This window comes from Sus scrofa, chromosome 5, assembly GCF_054392235.1.
Source record: "Sus scrofa isolate SSC_HxYL_T2T_F1_AM1 chromosome 5, Sscrofa_HxYL_maternal_Yorkshire_Landrace_v2.0, whole genome shotgun sequence".
NCBI lineage: Eukaryota > Metazoa > Chordata > Mammalia > Artiodactyla > Suidae > Sus > Sus scrofa.
Genome location: NC_139387.1, coordinates 74,344,137 through 74,369,216, shown reverse-complemented (window position 1 = coordinate 74,369,216; position 25,080 = coordinate 74,344,137). Strand labels below are relative to the sequence as shown.

Below are 25,080 nucleotides of genomic sequence, written 5' to 3'. Positions count from 1 at the left end.
GGTCCTGGAGTCGCCGCTTAACACCACTTCCCAGCTGTGGGACTCCGGCAGTCAGCCTGAGCCTTGGTTTCCTCAAGCCCGTAACTGCCAGGTGAGATGATGACAGAGTTCCTGGCACCTTTTAAAATCTATGTAAATCTTTTCTCGATTATATGACGTTCTCCACGTACTTCCAAAAGCCATTCAACTTAAGGAAGTAGCAAGAAAACATTTAGATCCTACCCACAGATTAGCTCACGCAGCCTGACAGGCCTAGAGAAGGGTGCGCCCAGGTGCTGCAGGCAGGTGCACAGGGTCAGGCAGTGGCCTGAAAGGGCGTCTTGCAAGAGCTTTATATCCTGCAGCTCCCCCATGGCACTCCCGTTTCTGCCCTGGCATCTTCTGGCTGTGGTTTCACCAGGAAAGCACACCCCTACCTGGCTCTTGTGTGCCATCCCCCATAATGCCTACTGTCCCTGCAGCCAGAGCCACCAAGGGACCCAGGGCCTCCTCCAATCCTTGTACTGAGAGTGGGCGATGGGTCCTCAGTGGCGGTGTGGTGGGCAGTCCATTCACGGCTGGTGACAGCCTCCAGAATTAAGAGAGGAGTGAGAATTCCCTCCTAGGCCCCACTCAGAGCCAAGAGCCACGGCCCGACCCCAGGGTCTTCACCTGCGCTGCGGGAATGGCGAACCTGCTCCCGTAATAAGGACAGGCCCGAGCCTCCTTTCCCAGGGCCACCAGCTGCTCAATGTCCTTTGCCCCGACCAGGACCTCGTCCCGGAGGAGCTGCAGTCGCTCGTGGCTGTAGAAGGGGCAGGCAGTCCGCTGTTCCTGCTTCCTCCTCCTGGGCTTCGCCTCCTCAGCGATGCTCTTCTCTGGGTGGGGTGGGTGCAGGCCAGGGGGCAAAGGCAGAAAAGGGCATGACTGCCCAGGGCTGGGAGCATGTCTGTCCTATCCAGACCCGCTTCCATGGACGGGGCCTAGAACCCTTCCCGGAACGGCTTCCTCTGGTCTCATCTTAGCAGCCCTGCATTTTACTCCACCTTCTCTGGAAAAGCCTATTAAACTGCCTCACAGCCAGGGTTTCCGACTAGATCTGGATTAAGAACTACAAAGGCCTTTTTCCGAGCATGAGGCTCTTCAGGAAAGGAGGCCAGGGTCTGCCCAGCCATTGCTCTTATCTTTTCCTGGGTCCCAGGCCACATCCACTCCCTCTCCCCCAGGCTACCCAAGCCACTCAGTGGCCCCAGAGGCCCCTCCCCCAGCTCCCGGCACTGGTGGCTACCGCGTCTGCTCCTCTGCATGTCCACGCAGCGGTCATTGATGAGCTGCACGGAGCCCAGCTTCCTCACGTCGTCATTGACACAAAGGTTCTGCAACACAGCATGACACACAGGGATGGCTAAGTGACACCGGAAAAGCCACCAGGCCTGCCACACAGCCCTGTTTCCCTCCAAGGACCAGCCAGGCACAAGGCCTGGTCCTGCCCTGCTCAGCCAGCCTCAGACCCATGTCTTTCCCCTGCAGGGTGGAAGGCAGCAGGATGGCACGGGGCCCTGTCACCTGCCTGTGCTTACCTGCCGAGAGCCCAGGGAGACAAGCCGCGTGTCTTTGCCGAAGGGGCTTCTCTGCACCTCGTGCACAAACTGGGCCAGCTGGGAGTGTGTCCGGCTGCAGTAGTAAATCTGCCCGCGAGAGCGGGGCTCAAAGAGGTGGTCATGCCCCCAACATTCTCTGCACCGCAAGGAGGGCCAGGGCAACAGGGAGGGCGGCCGGGACAGTGACCTCAGCCAGCACTCAGGTCAAGGACCAGGGCGTCCACACCCACCCTCAGCCACAGGACAGGTGCCCCTCCCCTCGGTCACACCTCAGCCAGGGACTAGACGCCCTGGAAGAAAGGGGGCATCCCCTCCTTGGTGACTCTGAACATGGGAAGGACGTGAGGGTCTGGGGTGTGCCGGGGTCGGGGGGTGTCCCAGAGCTCGGCAGGCAGGCAGGGGTAAAAGAGCAGGTGGCAGAAGCTGGCTGTCTCTGCACCCCACCCCGGCTTAGAAGACGGAGAAAAGGAACACGAGGGGATCCACTTTCAACAGAGGAAACCAAGTCTTAGGTGCAGTGATACCTGCACGGAGTCAGAACCATACCCTCCCCCACAGCGCTCCATGCAGATGCCCATCAAAGGAGGGGATGAGCCCCGAGAGCCAAGGGCAGAGCCCGTCCCCACTCCCCTGCCCCTCAGCAGAGGGGCCTTGGCCCAGAGGCGGCTCCCAGGTGCCCAGCCCATCAGCCGCTGGAGACGCAGCTGGAAGCTCGAGCCTCCTTCCGGGGCCAAAGCCCTGGGTGCAGTCACAGGAGAAGGGCCACGCCTGGCGCCTCACCTTAGTCACGTGCTCCTCCTCCAGGTCATCCTCATCCTCATCTGCTCTGAGAGGAAAAAACACGCACAGAAAAAAAGTCTTCTCAGATCTTTTTTTTGTTCACCTAGAAATCCAAAAAATTTTGAAAGGGAGAAGCAAGCATTGCCTGGGGCTTTGAGAGAGGTGTCAGGGACAGGGTCAGCCTCCTGGTCTACAAAAGCCTGGATTTACATCACACGCCACGTGGGGACAACGCAGGCAAGACCCTGTAAGGGGCTGGATGTGGGAGGAAGTGAACAGCCCTGTGTGCAGAGCCAGGGGCAGGGTGGGGTTGGGGGGTATCCCCAGAGGCTGGCATCTCCTGAACCCAGGGCATCAGAAGCCACAGAAGCTAAACTGGAGGATTAGCGCCCTGGCCTGGATCCCAAGGAGCAACTTTTTCCTCCAATGGTCATAAACTCCACTCAAGTTCTCTGCCCTGCCTCCGAGGGCCCCAGGGGAACAGAAGAGGAGCCGGTACCCCAAGGTGGGCGAGAGGAGGAACAGGGAGGGCCACAGGACATTTGATGCTCCTTCCCCCAGCAGGGTGCACAGAGCAGTGGGCATCTCAGCCTTGGGCAGGGGTCACAAGTGTTAATCCAGGCCCAGAAACCTAAGCCCAGGACCAGACGGTTTCACCGGGGAATTCTACCAAATATTTAGAGAATGAATGCCAGTCCTTTCCATCTCTTTCAAAAGACTGAGGAGAGAATGCTCCCAAACTCACCTCATGAGACCAGCATTACTCTGAAACCAAAGCAGTAAGAACATAGGAAACGAAAACTACAGTCCAATATCCCTGCTGAACACAGATGCAAAAATTCTCAGCGGAATACCAGCAAACCAAATTCAACAGCACGTTAAAAGGCTATCTCAGGAGTTCCTGTTATGGTACAGGGGAAATGAATCCAACTAGTATCCATGAGGACGCAGGTTCAATACCTGGCCTCACTCAGTGGGCTGGGGATCTGGTGTTGCTATGAGCTGTGGTATAGGTCGCAGATGCAGCTCAGATGGGGTGTAGCTCTGGTGTAGGCCAGCAGCTATAGCTCTGATTTGACCCCTAGCCTGAGGACTTCCACATGCCATGGGGGCAGCCCTAAAAGGCCAAAAAAAGAAAAAAAAAAAAAAAAAAAAAAAAAAAAGAAAGAAAAAGGAAAGGATATTTCATGGGAATTCCTGTTGTGGCTCAGTGGGTTAAGAACCAGACTAGTACCCATGAGGATGCAGGTCCAATCCCTGGCTTCATTTAGTGGGTTAAGAATGTGGTGTTGCCATGAGATGCAGTATAAGTCACAGATGTGGCCCGAATCTGGCACTGCTATGGCTGTGCTATAGGCCGGCAGCTGCAGCTCAGATTTAACCCCTAGCCTGGGAACTTTCATACATAGCATGCTCAGCCCTAAAAAAAAAAAGACAAAAAAAGAAAGAAAGGGTATTTTATAATCAAGTAGGGTTTATTCTAGATGCAAGGATGTTTCAACATAAGCAAATCAATGAATGTGCTATGTCACATTAACGGAATGAAAGATTTAAAAAATCATATGATTATCTCAATAGATGCTGAAAAAGCATGTGACCAAATTCAGAAGTGCCCCCCCCACCAAAAAAAACCACCCCACAACCAAAACCACAACGAAGGCCGTGTATGACAAACCCACAGCTAACATCACACTCAGTGGTGAAAGGTTGAAAGCTTTTCCTCTAAAATCAGGAACAAGAGTGCTCACTCCTAGCACTCTGACTCAAGAGAGTACTGGAAATCCTAGCCAGAGCAATCAGGCAAGAAAAAGAAACAAAGTCCTCCAAATCAGAAAGGAAGAAGTGAAACTGTCTGTTTGCAGTTGACATGATTTTACATGTAGAAAAGTCTAAAGACTCGACCAAAAACCTGGTAGAATAAACAAATTCAGTAAAGTTGCAGGATGCGAAAATCAACATACAAAAAGTAAGCTATATTTCTAAACACTAACAAACTATCTGAAAAAGACAAAGAAAATCTCATTTACGAATAGCATCAAAAACACTAAAATACTTGGCAATAAATTTAACTAGGAAGGAAAGATCTGTACACTGAAAACAAGATTTTGATAACAGAAACTGAAGAAACAAACAAACAGAAAGCCATCACATGTTAATGAATCAGAAGAATTAATGCTACTACCCAAAGCCATATATAGATTCAACGGAATTCCTGACCAAGACTCCCTCAACATTTTTTACAGAAATAAACAACTCTAAAAATCATATGGAGAGTTCCCATTGTGGCTCAGTGGAAATGAACCCAACTAGCATCGATAAGGACTTGGATTTGATCCCTGGCCTCACTCAGTGGGTTAAGGATCTGGCGTTGCCGTGAGCTATGCTGCAGGCTACAGACTCGGCTCAGATCCCAAGTTGCTGTGGCTGTGGTGTAGGCCAGCAGCTACAGCTCTAATTGGATCCCTAGCCTGGGAAACTCCATATGCCGTGGGTGTGGCCCTAAAACAAACAAACAACAAACAAAAAAGATGTTAAAGGAGTTCCTGTCGTGGCGCAGTGGTTAACGAATCCAACTAGGAACCACGAGGTTTTGGGTTCGATCCCTAGCCTTGCTCAGTGGGTTAAGGATCTGGCATTGCCGTGAGCTGTGGTGTAGGTCGAAGATGCGGCTTGGATCTCTCGTTGCTGTGGCTGTGATGTAGGCTGGTGGCCACAGCTCCAATTAGACCCCTAGCCTGGGAACCTCCATATGCCGCGGGAAGCAGCCCAAGAAATGGCAAAAAGACAAAAAAAAAAAAAAAAAAGATGTTAAAAGCTAAGACAGACTGAAAGCAAGGCCTCTTGCACCAGTTAGCCAAGTTGGGAATGCAAAGGAATAGTTCTTTGAGGAAATTAAAAGTGCTAGTCCAGTTAACACATGAATAAGGATGCAAAACAGCTTTATTGCAGATATGGAGAGTCTTAGTGGTCTGGATAGAAGATTAAACCAGCCACAAACATTCCCCTAATCAAAGCCGAATCTAGAGAAAGGTCCTCTCTTCAATTCTATAAAGGCTGAGACAGGTGAAGAAGCTACTAGAGTCTGGAGCCAGCAGAGGTGGGTTCATGAGGTTTAAGGAAAGTGTTTCCACAACATAAAAGTCCAAGATGAAGCAGCAAGTGCTGATGCAGAAGCTGCAGCAAGTTGTCCAGATCTAGCAAGATAATTCACTAAACAACAGATTTTCAGTGTAAATGAAACAGCCTTCTATTGGAAGAAGACGCCATCTAGGACTTTCATATCTACAGAGGAAAAGGCAATGCCTGGTTTCAAAGCATCAAAGGACAAGCTGACTCTTGTTGGAGCTAATGCAGCTGGTGACTAAGTTGAAGCCAGTGCTCATTTACCATCTGAAAATGCTAGAGCCCTTAAGAATGATGCTAAATCGACCCTACCTGTGCCCTATATATGGGACAACAAAGCTTAGATGATAGCACATATGCTTACAACACAGTTTGAGGAGTATTTTAAGCCAACTGTTAAGAAATATTGTTCAGAAAAAAAGATTCCTTTTAAAATATGACTGCTCGTGACAAGGCACCTGGTCACACAAGAGCTCTGATGGAAATGAACAATGAGATGAATGCTGCTTCATGCCTGCTAACATAACATCCATTCCGTAGTCCAAATATCACGGAGTCATCTGAACTATCAATTCTTTTTTTTTTTTTTCCTTTATTTATTTATTTATTTTTTTTTTCTTTTGTCTTTTTTGTTGTTGTTGTTGTTGCTATTTCTTGGGCCGCTCCCGCTGCATATGGAGGTTCCCAGGCTAGGGGTCCAATCGGAGCTGTAGCCACCGGCCTACGCCAGAGCCACAGCAACGCAGGATCCGAGCCACCTCTGCAACCTACACCACAGCTCACAGCAACGCCGGATCGTTAACCCACTGAGCAAGGGCAGGGACCGAACCCGCAACCTCATGGTTCCTAGCCGGATTCGTTAACCACTGTGCCACAACGGGAACTCCTGAACTATCAATTCTTCTTAAGAAATGCATTTTGTAAGGCGTAAGCTGCCATAGTGATTCCTCCAATGGACCTGGGCAAATTAAACTGAAAATCTTCTTGAAAGGACTCACTACCCTAGATGCCATTAAGAACATTCGTGTGGCCAACAGGCACATGAAAAAATGCTCAACATCACCAATTATCTGAGAAATGCGAATCAAAACTACACCTCACACTTGTCAGAATGGCCATCAAGTCAACAAATAACAAATGCTGAAGAGGGTGTAGAGAAAAGGGTCCCCCTCCTTACACTGTTGGTGGGAATATCAATTGGTACAACCACTACAGAAAACAGGATGGAGGTACCTCAGAAAACTAAATATAGAACTATCATACTACCTAGCAATTCCACTCTTGGGCATATATCCAGACAAAACTTTTCTTGAAAAAGATACATGCACCCCTATGTTCACTGCAGCACTATTCACAATAGCGAAGACATGGAAACAACCCAAATGTCCACTGACAGATGAATGGATTTAGAAGATGTGATATATATATACAAAATGGAATGCTACTCAGCCATGAAAAAGAACAAAATAATGCCATTTGCAGCAACATGGATGGAACCAGAGACTCTCATACTAAGTGAAGTCAGTCAGAAAGAGAAAGAAATACCATGTGATATCACTTACATCTGGAATCTAATATACAGAGCAAATGAACCTTTCCACAGAAAAGAAACTCATGGACTTGTGAGAACAGACTTGTGGTTGCCAAGGAGGAGGAGGAGGGAATGCAATGGACTGGGAATCTGGGGTTAATAGATGAAAGCTATTGCCTTTGGAATGGATAAGCACTGAGATCCTACTATATAGCACTGGGAACTGTATCAGTCACTTATGATAGAACATGATAGAGGATAATTTGAGGGAAAAATGTACATATATATACATATATATATGAGACTGGGTCACTTTGCTGTATAGTAGAAATTGACAGAACACTGTAAACCAACTATAATGGAAAAAATAAAAATCATTAACAAAAAAATAAAAAAAGGAGTTCCCGTCGTGGCGCAGTGGTTAACTAGGAACCATGAGGTTGTGGGTTCAGGCCCTGGCCTTGCTCAGTGGGTTAAGGATCCAGCGTTGCCCTGAGCTGTCGTGTAGGTTGCAGACGTGGCTCGGATCCCCCGTTGCTGTGGCTCTGGCGTAGGCCGGTGGCTACAGCTCCGATTCGACCCCAAGCCTGGGAACCTCCATATGCCGCAGGAGCAGCCCAAGAAACGGCAAAAAGACAAAAAAAATAAATAAAATTAAAAAAGAACATTTTTAACAAGAGTTTGAAAGAAACTGATTCCAGCACTCATGGATGACTTTGAGGGCTTCAAGATGTCACTGGAGGAAGTAACTGCAGATGTGGTGGAAACAGCAAGAGAACCAGAATTAGAAGGGGAGCCTGAAGATAGGACAGGACTGCTGCATTCTCATGATAAAACCTGAACAGATGGGAGTTGCTTCTTAGGGATGAGCAAAGTAAATGGATCCTTGAGACAGGATCTCGCCCTGGTCAACATGCTGTGAAAATTATTAAAATGACAACAAAGGAATTAGGGAGTTGCATAAACTTAGTTGACAAAGCAACAGCAGCGTTTGAGGGGATTGACTCCAATTTTGTTTTGTTTTTTTGGTTTGTCTGTTTTGCCTTTTTGCCTTTTCTAGGGCCGCTCCCGCAGCATATGGAGTTTCCCAGGCTAGGTGTCTAATCAGAGCTGTAGCTGCCAGCCTACACCACAGCCATAGCCACAGCCACGCCAGATCCTTAACCCACTGAGCAAGGCCAAGGATCAAACCCGCAACCTCATGGTTCCTAGTTGGATTCATTAACCACTGAGCCACTGACGCGAACTCCAGATTGACTTCAATTTTGAAGTAAGTTCTACTCTGGGTAAAATGTTATCAAGAGAAACTGTAAAAGGAAGAATCAATTGACAGGCAACACTTCATTGTCGTCTTATTTTAAAAACTTGCCAGGAGTTCCCTTCGTGGCTCAGTGGAAACAAATTTGACTAGCATCCATGAGGACACAGGTTTGATTCCTGGTCTCACTCAGTGGGTTAAGGATCCAGTGTGCTGTGAGCTGTGGTGTAGGTCGCAGACACAGCTGTGGCTGTGGTGCAGGCCAGGAGCTGCAGCTTCGATTCGACCCCTCGCCTGGGAACTTCCATATGCTGTGGATTCAGCCCAAAAAAGAAAAAAAGGAAGAAGAAAAGCAAGAAATTGCCATGACCACCCAAGCCTTCAGCAACCACCACCCTGATCGGTCTGCAGTCACCCACATCAAGGCCAGGTGAGCAAGGCCCACTCAAAGGGCATTTGTGAAATTAAAGCATGAATGGAAAGGGAGGCTCTCAAGGGCAGCAAGGTCTAGGAACAGCCCAGTTATTATCTTCAGCATTTCTACTTCACTCAGGAGCTTACAATTGACAAACTGGAACCCTATGAACCTGGACCAACAGAAGCCTTAGGTGAGAAGAAAAACTCGGGCTGACGCTGGCTCTATGGCTTACATCACAAGCCTTACATGGCTGAGTTTGGCATTAAGAGCCTGAGACTCAGAGGTGGACCACTGGGTTCAAATCCTGGCTGGTGGCCTCGGCCCGGGCACAGCTGGGCCATGGCGTTCTGGGTGCAGAGTGGAGATGCAAATACCACCGAGGGTCTGGAAGTAACCCCTGCCTGTGCTGAGACAGGGCCAGCCGCCATCGTTGCCTGTGCCCTGAGGAGCAGCCTGGCTGGGGGAAAAGGGCAGGTGGCTGGCATTCTCCCTGTCAGTGCCCTGTGAAGACAGAACCCCGTGCAGGGCGGTGGGCGGAGGAGCAGCGTTCTTACCCACTAGCCTTTCTTTTCTCCTCGTCACTCTCGTACTCGGCGAGGACCAGCTCCTCCTCCTCTGAGGCCAGCTGCTCAGGCTCTGAGCCCGCCGCCAGCATCTCCCTGCTGAGGTCGAGGAGACGCTCGGTTTCCTCATCTTCCTGTCTCTGTGCAGGATTATGACCGGTGGGAGAAGAGAAAGAAACCTCAGTACCAGTGCCCCCATGCCTTTGATGGGGGCAGCCTCTGAAGCCATCGCCAAGGACCTCACACACGCCATCAACACAGGTCCTACCACCGCCTGGTCTCAACAGCCCCGGATAAGCATCTCAGCTCAAGCTGCCCAGCTTCCAGGTGATGAGAGCTTAGCCAGAGGGGGACAGGAAGGAGGCGGAGGTCCCGGCCACTCACCCTGATGTCAAGAGGGCCCCCTCGGCGTGACACTGGTGGGACAACACTCACCATACGCTTGGCTGCATACTTGAGCTGTGCATTGTGGCGGATCTGCTGTAGGCGCTCTTCTCGCTTCCTCCTCCTGACCTGCTCCTCCTAAAAAGTGAGGGGTCCATAAGCAAACTCCCACAGGAAGCCCCAGGCCAGGCCTTTCTCAAGAGCCTGGGGTGTCTCAGCCCAGGGTCCCTTCAGGCCCCAGCAGCATCTTTTATTTTTTTTATTTTTATTTTTTGTCTTTTTGCCTTTTCTAGGGCCGCTTCCCCCAGCATATGGAAGTTCCCAGGCCAGGGGTCGAATCGGAGCTGTAGAAGTCAGCCTACGCCACAGCCAGAGCAACTCCGGATCCAAGCCTTGTCTGTGACCTACACCACAGCTCACGGCAACGCCGGATCCTTAACCCACTGAACAAGGCCAGGGATCAAACCCTCATCCTCATGGTTCCTAGCTGGATTTGTTAACCATTGAGCCATGACGGGAACTCCCCCAGCAGCCTCCTGTCCACAGACCTGGAGCCCTAGGCCCAGCCTTGCTATGCACTGCAGGGCATGCATTGCCTCTCTTAGCCTCAGGCTCTCAAATGCAGCCCTTAACCCAGCTGGTAGCCTCTGAAGCATGCTGCCTTGAGCTACAGCACAGTTCCTTCCCAGGTGGGGGGTGGATGGGAACACCAACCTGGAGAAGGCTGTTGACATCAGCTTAAAGACAGAAGAGCACCATCGACCCAGGAGGCTGATGGCAGAGCTGAGAGGCATGGCCATGGCAAGAAAGGTACCATCCAGCCTCAGAATCCCCCCCAAGCAATCAGGAAGCCCCACCTTGGGGGATTTCCATTGTGGCTCAATGGTAACAAATCCGACTAGGACTGATGAGGACATGAGTTGGATCCTTGACCTCACTCAGTGGGTCAAGGATCTGGCGTTACCGTGAGCTGTGGTGTAGGTGGAAGACAGGCTCGGATCCCAGATTACTGTGGTGTAGGCCAACAGCTGCATCTCGGATTTGACCCTAGCCTGGCAACTTCTGTATGTCACAGGTGCAACCATAAAAAGGTACCAAAAAAAAAAAGAAGCCCCACCTGGATGTCCCCCTCCCATAGCCTGCTCTCACCTTCAGGCGGTCCACCAGGTCCCTCTCTTCTTTCTTCTGCACAAACTGAGTGACCCAGTCGGGCTCTGCAGGGTCTTTTGGGGGGCCTAAGGTCCCCTGGGAGGCCAGGGGAAGCAGGAGCGGGTCCTTCCCATTGCTCAAGGGGGCAGCTGTGGCTTCAGCCTCAAGGAGACGCGCCTCCTCCTGACGCTTCTTTTGTTCAAAGTCGCGGAGCCAGGAGAGGGCCCCACAAATAAGACTCAGGGACTTTCCCTGCAGAAAGGAAAACACGCTCAGAGAACGAGAAACAATGCTTCCCAAATGACCTTTCCCATCTTAATAAAGCCTGCAAGGGAGATCTGACTTCAAATACCAGAGGGTGCTCTCGGACCAGCCTCGGAAAGGAAGGAAGGGAACCGGCAAGAGAACAGCTGGGAAAAATGGGGAAAGGGAGAAATGAAGATGAAATTCCTTAATTATATGGCTCACTCTTCCCCAAAGAATGGAAGCGGCTTATCAAGTTGCATGTAAGTGCTACAAGCTGGCATAATTAGAATGGGAGAAATTGAATAAATAGCCTGGAAAATAAATTAAGGCCAAAAAAAAAAAACACACCAGGAGGTGCGCTGAGGGAGGGAATGCATTTGGCTCTAAGCCTTGATGCAGCCAACGTGCAGACAGAACCTGATCAGCCCAGGAGTCCCAGTGCTCAGATACTTTTTAGAGCACATCAACTGTTCTGGAAAACCCAACCCCGATTTAAAGACTAGAACCCTCCCTGTAGGTCCATGTTATGGGCTGAACTGTATCCCCCTCCCCCAAATGCAGATGTTAAAGCCCTAACCCCCAGTGTCTCAGAACGTGACCTTACGGGGAAATAAGGTCACCGTAGGCGTACTCTGTTACGATGAAGGGGCCCTAATCCGGCAGGACTGGTATCCCTATAAAAAGGAGAGGAGTTCCTGTTCTGGCGCAGTGGTTAACAAATCTGACTAGGAACCATGAGGATGAGGGTTTGATCCCTGGCCTTCCTCAGTGGGTTAAGGATCTGGCATTGCCGTGAGCTGTGGTGTGGGTTGCAGACGCGGTTCGGATCCCACGTTGCTGTGGCTGTGGTGTAGGCCAGCAGCTACAGCTCCGATTAGACCCCTAGCCTGGGACCCTCCATATGCCACAGGAACGACCCTAGAAAAGGCAAAAAGAAAATAAATAATTAATTAAAATAAAAAGGAGAAATTTGGACACAGAGGCCAGGAGAGCAGATGTTGTGCAGAGTTGTGAAGACGTCTGCCGTCTGGGGGGTGGAACAGACCCTCCCCCACAGCCTCAGCAGAAACCAACCCCACCACACCTCGATTCTGGCCTCTACACTGTGAGAGAATAAATTCCCATCATATAAGCAACTCTGTCTGTGCCATTTTGTTATGGCAGCCCAGGCAGATAATTTTATGATGAAATATCATATTGAGAGATCACTGAATGGTGTGAGAGGAAGTGGCCTGAGCATATTTAAAACTAAACAGGAGTTCCCATTGTGGCTCAGTGGTTAATGAACCCGACTACTATCCATGAGGACAGGGGTTCGATCACTGGCCTCACTCAGTGGGTTAAGGATGCGGTGTTGCTGTGAGCTGTAGTGTATGTAGGTCACAGATATGGCTCAGATCCTGTGTTGCTGTGGCAGAGGCTGGCAGCTGGAGCTCTGACTCGGTCCCTAGCCTGAGAACCTCCAAATGCTGCAGGTGAGGCCCTAAAAAGACAGAAGACAAAAAAAAACAAAAAATACCAAAACCTAAACAAACCTTTAAAATACAACTATTAACTCTAAAAAAACCAAAAAAGTATTTAAGGAAAAAAAAGACTAAGATATATTACTAAAAAAGACTAAGCTATATTACTATACTGAGAGGGAAGGGAGGGGAGAAAGGGAAAAGTGGTAAGAAAGCTACTTACTACCTCTTATCACAAGAAGGTCCCAATGACAAAAATCAATAAATCAAGAAACAGCAGCATAAGCTTTAAATTTCAACATACACCATCCAAATGTATTTTTCTTTTCTTTCTTTATGGCCATGCCCCAAGGGATGTGGAAGTTCCCAGGCCAGGGATCAAACCTGCACCACAGCAGCAACAATGCCATGTCCTTAACCCACTGAGCCACCAGGGAGCTCCTCATGTATATTTCTTAAGAAACAATTGAAAGAAGAGTACTTGGCCAAAAAACCACGTTGGATAAATTCAACTTGAGAAACGACATGCACTATCCTTTGCTTAACTGTTTTCCATGACTTTCAAGGGAGGAGAAAGATGTGCCTAACAATGCGGAATGTGGCAGGTGGTTGGACGAGGGTCTGACATGTTGCGATCTATTGTCAGGAAGCCACTGCTGATCCTAAGCAGTCTTTCAGTGGTCGGGAGGGAAGAAGTCATAGGCACTGGGATAAGTGGAAGGCTGGATGCTGGTGGAATCCTACTTAAAACGCCTCACTCTGCACAGTGTCTGCTCGACTCACATTTCGTTAACGGGCAGGACGGATGCTCTCCCACTCACTCTATCAAAAGGAACAAAGGGGACCAGGAGAGCCTGCCTGCCCTCTGCCTGCCCCAGAAGACCGTGTCATCCCAGGAGGGGTGATGCACTGTCAGCAGATGAGAGAGAATGAGTCACTTTCGTTCATTCATCAGCACACACACAGGGCCTCCAGGGGGCCAGCGTGCCAAGCTTTGCTGGATGCAGGGGATGCCGAGACGAGGTCCTGGTCCTCCGGGAGGTTCCGGCAACATCAACACAGGGACTGCACTCTCACTCAGTAGGTAATACCTTGCTCCCAAAGGTAACAAAGTGTAAGAAAAAGTGGGAACCCGTCTCCACCGCCCTAACATCCTCAGCAGCCAACCTTTAATAGCCCCCTTGTCCCAGGCCAAAGGCAGGCTTAGGGGCTCTGGCTGGATCCCTCCAGCACTCAGTGGCCTGGTTCCTGGAGACTGAACCAGTGCGTCTGACTTGTGAATAAGCCAGAGTAAAGGCTGGGTTCATCAGCATCAAAGCAGTCACACACCCAGAGCAATGTGGAAGGTTTCCGAGCTCCAGGTCAAGGTGTTCACTGCCATTCAACTTCTCAGTTGCCTTCAGTCTAACTTTTCTCAGCTCCCGGGGCTGTGTTGAACAACCCAACAGAGAGATGTGACTACCACTCAGAAAGACAAATGGAGAGAACTACTCGGCTCAGCTTCAAACCATGCCTCCCTCTGCAGGCAGACGAGCACACTGGCTGTCCCAGACTGTCCCCTCCACCTCCCAGACCCTTCTTGGGCCCCAACCAGTCATACTCACAGTGCCGGTTGGACTCTCAAATATCCCAATCTTGCCAGCCTCCAACACCTGGTAGAGAGCTGCCATGAAGTCCTTCTGGATGGGATAGGGTGTGAAGGGAAAAGGGAAGTGGATGCCACCAGGCTCCTGGGTTTTGTCAGCCATGGTCCTGCGGGGGTAAAAGAACCTGCTAGCTCTCTAATGGACCAGGAAGTACTGGCCTGAAATTGAGAACGGTTCCTAAGAGGGGTCTCAATTCTAGTTACGGAGTTTCTCCTCAGGCTGCACATTTTGTCACAAGCAGGGACCAACCTCTCTGCTTCATGTGCATCTTTCCAGGAAGCCTCACCAGGATGGCACAGCCAATCCAGCAATGTTTGCACAAACTGGCTGTGGGGGAGTTCAACCTAGGAAGGCCTCATAGAAACCCCTGCCGTTTCACCTGCCTGCACACCTTCCATTGGCCTGGAGATTCCTCTGGGGCGCCTGTGCCTAACTGCTTCTCTTCCCCCTGCCGAGCAGCCCTGAGAGGTCAAGTCCAACAGACAGGGAGTCGCGAGCACAGCTTTTCCGAAGCCAACACTCCCACCCCCACCGACAGGCACCCCAGCCTGCTTCCAGTTCACCCTAGCCTCCACTTCCAGTACAAACCAGAGCCTAGGATAAGAGCTTTCTGGGTGGTCCCCGACGGGGAGGGTTCTTCCCAGAGGCTGAAACCCAGCTGGAAGGGCTTCCCAGAACTCAGGCCACAGTACCTCTCTTCCCCCGAAGGCCAAGGTCTAAGAAAAACTTCTCTCCTCCTCCTCTGGCCCTAATCGCTCAGAGACATCCTCTACACAGCCTTTCCTGCTTTCATCACCATCTTCCATCCTAGCCCCACTCTCTCTGGAAGTCACTGCTCCAAGCTATTTAAGCAGACCCATCTCACCTCAGTACACATAGGAATAAATCTAAATGCCATTCACACCTTTGCTCCATTAAGACTAGGGACCGTGTCAATTCATTTAGGAAGAAAAAAGCTGCATGATGTTCTTCCAGTGACAGTTTAGGGAAGAACAGTTAACACAACGACAGTTTAGGGGCAGTTAACCCAACAAAAGAGGCAGAGGGATAACTATAGGAAGGATGACTTAAATCTAGGACAATTCAAGAGGGACGCATGTAATCGAAAACCCACTGACTGCAGTAGAGTAGAAATTGACAGAACACTGTAAATCAACTGTAATAAAAAAATTTAGGGAGTTCCCGTCGTGGCTCAGTGGTTAACGAATGCGACTAGGAACCATGAGGTTTTGGGTTCGACCCCTGGCCTTACTCACTGGGTTGAGGATCCGGTGTTGCCACGAGCAGTGGTGTGGGTCGCAGACTCGGCTCGGATCCTGTGTTGCTGTGGCTGTGGTGTAGGCCGGCAGCTACAGCTCCAATTAGATTCCTAGTCTGGGAACCTCCAAATGTCATGGGAGCAGCCTGAGAAAAAAGCAAAAGAAAAAAAATTTAAAGAAAGAAGACCCACTAAGACATGAAGGGAACGAAGAAAGGTCCTCACAAACTCTTAGTACCAGACTTGCGTTACATGCTCCACAGGCCCTTTCTACCTTGGTCATCTTGTTTTGTTTTGTTTTTTGTCTTCTCTAGGGCTGCACCCTCAGCATATGGAGGTTCCCAGGCTAGGGGTCTAATCGGAGCTGTAGCTGCCGGCCTACACCACAGCCACAGCAACACGGGATCCGAGCCGAGTCTTCGACCCACACCACAGCTCACGGCAACGCCGGAACCTTAACCCACTGAGCGAGGCCAGGGATAGAACCTGCAACCTCATGGTTCCTAGTCGGATTTGTTAACCACTGAGCCACAACAGGAACTCCAGTCATCTTGTTTAAGGACCAAATATCCTACAACACTGTAAGGATACAACCACTGGATCCTGACACTTACAGAAATGAAATAACTGTTCAAGGACTCAGCTTAAAAAAGAAACTCAGGAGTTCCCGTCATGGCTCAGTGGTTAACAAATCCGACTAGGAATCATGAGGTTGAGGGTTCTATCCCTGGCCTCGCTCAGTGGGTTATCGATTCGGAGTTGCCGTGAGCTGTGGTGTGGGTCACAGACGTGGCTCAGATCCCGTGTTGCTGTGGCTCTGGTATAGGCTGGCGGCTACAGCTCTGATTAGACCCCTAGCCTGGGAACCTCCATATGCCATGGGTGCAGCCCTAGAGAAGACAAAAAAAAAAAAAAAAAACTCAGGGATCCAAGCCCAGGTCCACATGGCTCTCTTTCAGTCCAACTCTTTCGGCTGCAAGAGACAAGGAGCATAGTAAGTACAAGGGAGAGTTAATGAAAAGATATATATTGAGAGATTAAGAATACAGATGTTCTGGGAAACCATGAACAAAAGCCACGGACAGGGCAGGACTTCTGCAAGTCTAAACTTGCAAAGCGGTTCAGGTTTTAGGGCAGCTCCAGGGAGCCCACCATCAAGTAAACATTTGAGGATTCCTATTCTCCTGCTCAGGCCCACGCCAGGTGGAGTCTGACACTTCCTTCTACCCACCCCATCAGCCTGCCCGCAGCCTCTGCAACCCTCTCCACCTCCTAGCTTCAGCTCCCACTGCCAAGCAAAGTCTTTTCTGGTTTCTTAGTTCTAAATCCCAAGAGAGGAGTTCTCTTGTGGTTCAGTGGGCTAAGGACCCGGCATTGTGACTGCAGCAGCTTGGGTTTGATCTGGCCTGAGAACTTTCACATGCCACAGATGCAGCCAAAAAGAATAAATAAATATAATCCCACGTACACACTCACCCTGCCCTGCTTTAAGTCATTCTTTTATCTCATTATTCTGAAATACCCTGTATTTCCTTTTGTCTTTTGCCTGCCGCATGTGGAGGTTCCCAGGCTAGGGATCTAATAGGTGCTACAGCTGCCAGCCTACACCACAGCAACGCCAGATCCGAGCCGCATCTGCAAGCTACACCACAGCTCACGGCAACACCAGATCCTTAACCCACTGAGTGACGCCAGGGATCAAACCCGCAACCTCATGGTTCCTAGTAGGATTCATTTCTGCTGTGCCACAACAGGAACTCCATGAAATACCCTGTATTTCATTTGTTCATAGGTTTTGGCGCTATCTGAATTTATTTTTATTTACTGTTCTCCCCCACTAGAATATAAATAGGAGGGACCTGATCTGTCCTACTCTTCTCTGTCCCTCGCACTCAGGACAGGTGCTTTGGCATTGAGTGAGAAATCAATAAGAATTTGATGGGAGGAGTTCCCGTTGTGGCTCGGTGGTTAACAAACCCGACTAGTAACTGTGAAGACAGGGGTTCAATCCCTGGCCTCACTCAGTGGATTAAGGATCCGGCGTTGTCGTGACCTGTGGTGTAGGTCGCAGAGGTGGCTAGGATCTGGCATTGCTGTGGCTATGGTGCAGGCCAGCAGCTGTAGCTCCAATTCGAACCCTAGCCAGGGAACCTCCATAGGCCTCGGGTACGGCCCTAAAGACGACAAAAAAAAAAAAACTGACTGCAGCAGCTCAGGTCACTGTGGAGGCACAGTTTCAATCCCCAGCCCGGTGCTGTGGGTTAAAGTATCCCACAGCTGTGGCATAGGGATAGGTCACAGCTGCAGCTCAGATTCAATCCCTGGCCCAGGAACTGCCCTGTGCCACAGATGCAACCATTTAAAAACAAACAAACAAATGCTGTTAAATGAATAGCCAGCTTGAGGTGGGGACTGTGGGTATGGGGTTTCTGTTCTTCAGAAGTGTGGGAAGCGGATGTCTAGGACTTAAATATCTAGTCCTTTAATGGTTTCAAACTGTTTTTATATAACCTCACAATTGTGTGGTCAGGATTTTTGTTAGCTCTACAGATACTGAGGCTCAGAGAAGTTAAGTTACTTGCCTGCAATCATTCAGCAAGTGCCTGAATCCAAGATTTGAACCCACATCTGCTAGTCCTCCCACCCTCTGAGCTGTAAATCTCTTCGCTGATCATCCTCCCACCTGGGGGAAGCGGGGTAAAAAGACTTGGTTATCAAACTTTAGAATGACAACAGGGAACAATACAGAACAAAAGTAATTACTATTTCACTTCTCTGTGGGTGGTAATTATGGATCTCATTATTTCAGGGTTTAGCTTGTGCTGCTTCTAAGTTAAAGAAGGGTTTGGATAAATCTGTGAATGATGGATACACTAGGAACTATTAAGAATGCTTGGTGTTGGGAGTTCCCATCGTGGCACAGCACAAAGGAATCAGACTAGGAACCATGAAGTTGTGGGTTCAATCCCTAGCCTGGCTCAGTGGGTTATGGATCTGGCATTGCCGTGAACTGTGGTGTAGGCTGCAGATGCACCTCGGATCTGGCATGGCCGTAGTGTAGGCTGGTGGCTACAGCTCTGATTATACCCCTAGCCTGGGAACCTCCATATGCCATGGGTGTGGCCCTAAAAAGACAAAAAAAAAAAAAAAAAAAAAAAAGGAATGTTTGGTGTAACTTTTTCTTACCTCTTGTGGCAGGTTGCATGGAGAACAGGCACACCCACACAAGCTGTTCCTTGAATTCCCAGCCAGTGCTAAGGCACACACACCACAGCAAATCTCATGTTCATTAAATGGGGTAAAGTATGTGAAAGCATCTCAGGTATGTATTAGTTCTCAAAGGGTTCATTCTCTCCATTCTTCAATGATCACTTATTTAGCTGCGTACAAATAAATACTACAGACTGAATCCTGTCTCCCCTCCCCAAAATTCATGTTAAGGCCCTAATCACCAATGTGGGACTGTATTTGGAAACAGAGCTTTCAGGAGGTAATTAACACTAAATAAAGGAGGTAATTAAAACTAAATGAAGTCCTAACAGTTGGGTCCTAGTCTTTGTAAGTACTGGTGGGCCTAAACTTTCCAGCCTCTAGACCTGTGAGAGGTTTCTATAGTTTCATCTGCCCAGACCATGGCGTTTTGCTAAGGCAGCCTGAGCAGACGAGACACTACGTTCCAGGTACCACCCTACTGTTATGCTCCTAAAGTGCTTAAATGCCACACACGTGGGAGACAGCCTGGCCCCAAGAGAAGCAAACCCCTAGTGCTCCTGCGGTTAATCCGCAGCACCAGCGCGCTGAGAGCTGACGGCTGACCCCAACCCCACACCCTCACCTTGCTTCTGTCTCTCCTCCACCTCGAGAGCACTGTCCCTGAGAGGCGGAAAGGTTCTGGGGTCAAACTGCCTAATTTGGGATGCCAAGTTGTATCCGTGCTTAAGTCCACACCTCTGACCCTGTTTTCTCACCTGCGGGAGAACAGGTAATGGCGTACACGGTAGGGCTGCAGGGCCCACAGGTAAGAAGCGCGCTTAGAACAGCAAACGAAACCACGTCCCCGAAGCTGCCGGCGATCCAGCCCCGCAGCCGCCTTGCTCACCACCAGGTCCCGCCCCCACGGCCTCCCTGGCCCGCTCACTGGTGCCCAGCCTGTCGATCACACGTAGGCCCCGCCCCAGCTCGCGGACGTTTTCCCGCCGCCGGCCCGCCCCGCCCCCACGCGTTTCCACCTCATTTCGTTCCTTGTCCCGAGCAGTTTCACGCGGCAGCGTGCTTACCCTTCTCGGCGGCAGGGCTCCTCCGCAGAGGCCAAGCGGGCGAGAAGTCCGTACGGACGCCACTGAACCTGAAACCCCGGTTCGCCGGTTTCAGCGTACCGGGTGAAAGCGCGCTGCAGCACGCCTCTCGGCTCAGCGGGGCGGGTCCTCCCCCCCTTTTGGCCACTGCGCTTGCGCAACGGGCGTGGGCCGCCCACTCATGGGCATATCCGGGAAGACCGACCTGCGCTGCACGCCCGAGCCACTGCGCGTGCGCGCTCCAGAGCTCGCGGGAAACGTTTTACCACGCCCTTTTGCGCCAGTGCGGTTGCCCAGCGGGCTCAGCTGGCGGCTGACCACGGGGCCCCAGGGAGGCTGTGTTGCTTACTAGTCTCTTCACGTGGTCGGTGTCAGGTGCAGGATGTTTGCGCCTCGGGCAGTTGGAGCCCAAAGGGCCGCTCTGCAATTGCTTGGTTTAAATTGAGGGGCAGGTGCTGTAGCTGATTCTGGAAGCCTGTAGTCTGGTCCTGAAACTCTACACCCGTAAAAACCAGGTTCCTCTGCCCAGTTTATCATCAACCTCCCTATCCCAAACTTTATTCCCTTCCCTGTCTTGCACCTGTTTCCCTCAGGATTGAGGAATATCAAAGAAAAGGGGTGATTGAAACCAAGTGGAACCCTGCAGGTCCCTCCTGGCAGGAAAACCCTCCATGCCCTTGATCCTTGTTGTAGAAAAAGGCTTTTCCTCTCTGAGGCCTTCCCTGAGTTCCAAAGGTAATTACTAAGTAGGTAAGGAAGGGAATACAAAGGAAAGGAAGAAAAAGTGGCTAAAGAAGAGAATAAGAGTTCAGTGATAAATCAGTCCTAGTGCATCCTCGAGTGATGTACACAACAATCTGACACATCCTTGAGCTGTTCTGCAGGAACTAAGACACCTACCCCCACACCCGTCCCAGGTGGGGGATGGTGACTACTAGCTGAGCACGTGGACTAGACCCCCGACTCCTGGGAACCAGAAAGTTGATGACTGAGAGTACAGAAACATCACCCTGTTACCTCACCACCAACCAATCAGAAGAAAGCATGCACCCTGCAGCCCTCATCCCACCGGTGCCTTTAAAAATGCTTCCCCTAGGAACTCCTGCTGTGATGCAGCAGGTTAAGGATCCAGCACTGTGGCATAGGTCACAGCTGTGCATCAGATTAGAACCCTGGCCTGGGAACTTACATATGCCACAGGTGTGGCTGGAGGGAGGCGAAACACGCTCCCCTGAATGCCATCAAGGAGTTCAGGTCTTCTGAGCCTGAAATCCAAGCTGTTTTCCTTGCCTGGAAATGCAATAAATGCTTCACCACAATACAGGGTTAGTAAATTGGTTTTGCTGCGTGGAAGGCAAGCAGACCCAAAATTCAGTCTCATAGTCCCTGCTCCTGTCAGACCTTAGTATGTGTGAACTGGTTATTTTACCTCTAGAAGGGAGGCAAAACCACAGCAGGGCTCAGACCAGGTAAGAGGCAGCATTTTGGAAGCCAAGTTTAGGATCATTGCTACCAGGCACCTGCCCTGCTTTGGGTGGCAAGTGGGTGGCTCACCTGGTCAGGAGAACAGAGTACATCGCCTTCACCTCCCTGTGATAGGGTTAGAGTAGAACAGTTACACAGGTAGTGTAGAAGTCCCATTTGTGACGGTGTGAAAATAAATATTGGATTTGGTCTCTCTCTGGGACCATGGATAGAGAGGGAAACCTAGGGAACTTTGGGAGACAACTGTAAGTTAATGACAGGTCAAGAAAGTCATCAGAAGCAGGCTTGCTTAAATATAAAACCATAAATAAGATAATGACCTGAGATATCACTCACATCATTAAGGAGACCCTCATTATACAGAACCTGAGATGATTCAACAGATTTTAGCGTATGGTACCGCCCTTCTGCTGATTTGAGTGAGCGCCATGACTGTCCTGGTTGACCTCATAGGGTCAAATACCCTTACCCAGATATGAAGGAGGAGCTAATGGATTAAGCCTGATGTATCCTCAAAGACCTAGGTGGTCTTTCCCCCCGCTCCCCACTTTGCTTGGATTATAAAGATGTGGCCCAGAAATCCTCAGGGCAGAGCTTCTTTGCCTGCCTGCTTGTGTCCCTCACAAGCGTCTACCTTAATAAATCTATTTCTTGCCAATCACTTTGTCTCTGACTGAATTCCTTCTGTGCTGAGGCACAAAGAACCTGAACCTCAGCTAAGTCCAGACACCAAGCGAGTGATTCTAATTAAAAAAACTGGAGGTTCAAGGCCCTATCTGGGTTATGGCTGGCTTCAAGCCAGCAGTGTCTTCAGTTCCACCCGGATGTGGGTTTTCCTTTGTCAGGTGGGGGACTGGACTGCATGATCCCTGAGCTTTTCTAAAAGCACACCCAGTGTGTTTTCCAGCACCACCCAGTAATCCACTTCTAATACTTGTTTGAGGTAACTGGGATCTCACATATTAGGGCTCAGTCCCACAAAACTGACATGAGACAACAATCACAAGCCCAGGGTGTCACCTGTGCAGCCCACCTACTGGCTGTACATCAGAGAGGCTGACAGAACCCAGAAGAGCATTTTACTTACTAAGATCACCAGTTTCTGTGAAAGTGTGTAACTCAGAAACAGGATGAAGAGATGTGCAGGGAAGCATGTGAGGAGGGGCCCAGAGCTCCCATGCCCTCTGGGCACTCCCCCATCCCAGCATCTCCACTAGCTCACCAGCGTGCAAACTCTCCAAACCTCAGCCCTCCTGTAACTAATGGAGGCTTCATTACGTGGGCCAAGGTTGATTAAATCTTGGGTCTTTGGTGATTGAATGCAATCTCCAGCACCTCTTCCTCCCAGGAAGTCTGGGGGTGGGACTGGAAGTTCCAACCCTCCAATCACACAGTTGGTTCCCCTAGCAACCAGCCCCCTCCTCAGGTTGGTTACCTAGGGGCTTTCCAAGAATAACGTCATCAACATTACAAGAGACACCTTGTAATGTTTCCTTGCCTCAGGAAATCCCAAGGGCTTTAGGAGCTCTGCTTGGAATGGAGATAGAGACCAAATCCAATATTTATTTTCACACTGTCACAGGATGGTTCTACAACTGGGGATGTTTTATGCTTGTGCTTCCTGGGAATGACCTTCGTCATTGCTGTGACTTTCAAGAGACATTAGGGATGGTTTCTGGGACTTGAGGGAAAGGCTTTCAAGGAGAGGAGCCAGTGTAAAACTGTGTAAAAACTTGGGGGTGGGAATTTACAAAAGGAAAGGGTGGTTTGAAACTGAGCAGGGCCCTGTGGGGCTCCTGGGTGTAAAAGCCCTTCTGTGTCCCGCATTCCTTGTTCTTAGGAAATAGGTCTCCTTCAGCCCACAGGACCTTCCCTGAGTTCCAAAGGGCAGGTTTAAACAATTGCTAATCAGGAAAATGAGGGGATGCAGAGACTATGGAGAAACAGTCAAGAAACAATGGTGCAGCCTTGGGGCAGGGTCCCACTTCCTCCTCAAGGGACACACTTAACATTATCTTTCAGCGCTTCTGCAGAACTAAAACCCCCAACAAATGGAAGAGGTTAACTTCTTGATGAAGCCATCTTCATTCCAGGACCACCAGAACCTGTCCCCAGGGCCACTAGACACCAGCTTTGAAGGAGACTACCAGCTTCCGGATACCCTGAGCCTCATCTGTGGCCCTATTTTCTACTCTAAAACCTTAAAACCACCTCCTGCTCTCTCCCAAAGGAGGACCCAGTGTTCAGGGCATTAGCCTGCTGTGGCCTCATTTGCCTGGAAAAGCAATAAAAGCTATTTATTTTTCTTCTTCTTCGCCTAAAACTCTGTCTCCCTATCCCTATTTGGCACTGGTGAACAGAGGCCAAGTCTTGGCAACAGTTCCAGAGTCAGTTCTTTGTCATTACTTCCCAATTATCACTGACCGGTGTGGTTTGAAGAGGACAAAGATCTAACACCCTTCGGGGGCTTGGAAGTGGCCCACCAAAATCCTGAAAAGGTGTCTAATGCGTCAGTGTTACCTTTTAAGTTCCTATAAACGTTGCATTTACTGTACAACAACTAAGTTTGTTTTAGCATTTACAAAACGTTTTAAAGTAATTGTCCCGGAGTTCCCGTCGTGGCGCAGTGGTTAACGAATCCGACTAGGAACCATGAGGTTGCGGGTTCGGTCCCTGCCCTTGCTCAGTGGGTTAACAATCCGGCGTTGCCGTGAGCTGTGGTGTAGGTTGCAGATGCGGCTCGGATCCCGCGTTGCTGTGGCTCTGGCGTAGGCCGGTGGCTGCAGCTCCGATTCAACCCCTAGCCTGGGAACCTCCATATGCCGTGGTAGCGGCCCAAGAAATAGCAACAACAACAAAAAAAAAAAAAAAAAAAAAAAAAAAAAAAATAAAGTAATTGTCCCAGGTAAATTGGACACTTCGGGAAGACGCACTGGGGAGTTCTCACTGTGGCACAACAGGATTGGCAGCATTTCTGTAGCACCAGTGAAACTGACAGCACTAATGGCCTGAACCTAGCCACAACACAGGTTGGGACTTGAACCCATGTGCTTGGACTTGAACCCACTTGCCGGGACTCGAGCATAACCTAAAGCCAGATTGGGACTTAAACCCATGGTTTGAAATTTGAGTTACTCACCCTCTCTCCGGACTTGCTAAGGTTCAGCTTCTTTATGTCTCTGCGCAGAAGGAATTCAGCAAGAGTCAAAGTGATGGGTAAGAAACAGATTGGGATAGGATTCTTGTAAGAGGTGCAACCAGACAGGCCAGAAAGCTCTGCCCTCAGGTTCCGGTGGGGGCCACAGGGCCGTGAGGGGTTGGAAAGACCCACCTCTTCATTTCCAGGAGTCGTAGCTCCTCCTTAAGTAAGGTGTGTATTCAAATCACCTGAAGGGCCGACATCAAACTCTTGCCCTAGGTCTGAATCCCATCCCCCACCCAATAACTGAGGCGGTTCTCACACCTCCACTAGTCGAGCAAGTCTACCTCATTCTGATGGTTTTCTTGAACTTACAGTGGTCTCCCAACAACCCCCCAGGTTTCCCTCTTTATCTATGATCCCCTACTGGGAATTCCACAACCACCTGTACCTACTCTAGCCCTATCACCAGGACGCAGGTTCCATCCCCAGCCTGGCACAGTGGTTTATAGACTCTGGCATTGCCACAGCTGCGGCTTATGTTGTGACTGTGGCTTGAATCTGATCCCTGGCCCAGGAACTCCACATGCTGTGGGGAGGCCAAATATGGAAAACAAACAAAAAACCAAACCAAAACAAAAACCACCAAGAAGATGCACTGGGTTTGGGCCTATTTCTTCAAAGTTGCCCCTCCCCACCTTCCATACACACACTCCTGGCGCATGAATTCTCTAATTTAAGAGGCACCATGGAAAGAATAGC

At 49.9% G+C, this 25,080-nt stretch overlaps 1 protein-coding gene across 50 annotated transcripts in view; it reads right to left on the bottom strand.

Annotated features, from left to right (window-relative positions):
• The window catches only part of DDX11 (DEAD/H-box helicase 11), a 36,621-nt gene extending 12,105 nt beyond the window's left edge, over positions 1 to 24,516 (bottom strand). For 7 of the 50 annotated variants that reach the window (XR_014803960.1, XR_014803958.1, XR_014803961.1 and 4 more), the window contains exons 1-10: positions 19,677 to 19,826; positions 15,398 to 15,545; positions 14,100 to 14,247; positions 10,787 to 11,038; positions 9,689 to 9,775; positions 9,245 to 9,393; positions 2,361 to 2,406; positions 1,560 to 1,667; positions 1,268 to 1,355; positions 652 to 857 (exon numbers count right to left, since the gene is read on the bottom strand). Coding sequence is in view for 28 of the 50 variants with exons in the window: in XM_084956939.1 (XP_084813065.1) it covers positions 652 to 857; positions 1,268 to 1,355; positions 1,560 to 1,667; positions 2,361 to 2,406; positions 9,245 to 9,393; positions 9,689 to 9,775; positions 10,787 to 11,038; positions 14,100 to 14,243 (1,080 nt within the window). In the remaining 22 variants the exon portion in view is untranslated. Of the gene's footprint in view, positions 1 to 651; positions 858 to 1,267; positions 1,356 to 1,559; positions 1,668 to 2,360; positions 2,407 to 9,244; positions 9,394 to 9,688; positions 9,776 to 10,786; positions 11,039 to 14,099; positions 14,248 to 15,397; positions 15,546 to 17,981; positions 18,083 to 18,585; positions 18,780 to 19,234; positions 19,465 to 19,676; positions 19,827 to 20,043; positions 20,191 to 21,248; positions 21,285 to 24,318 lie in introns of those variants that run through there. The other 43 variants (XR_014803959.1, XR_014803965.1, XM_084956942.1 and 40 more) reach the window with 24 other exon arrangements.
• Positions 24,517 to 25,080: the final 564 nt, after the last annotated feature.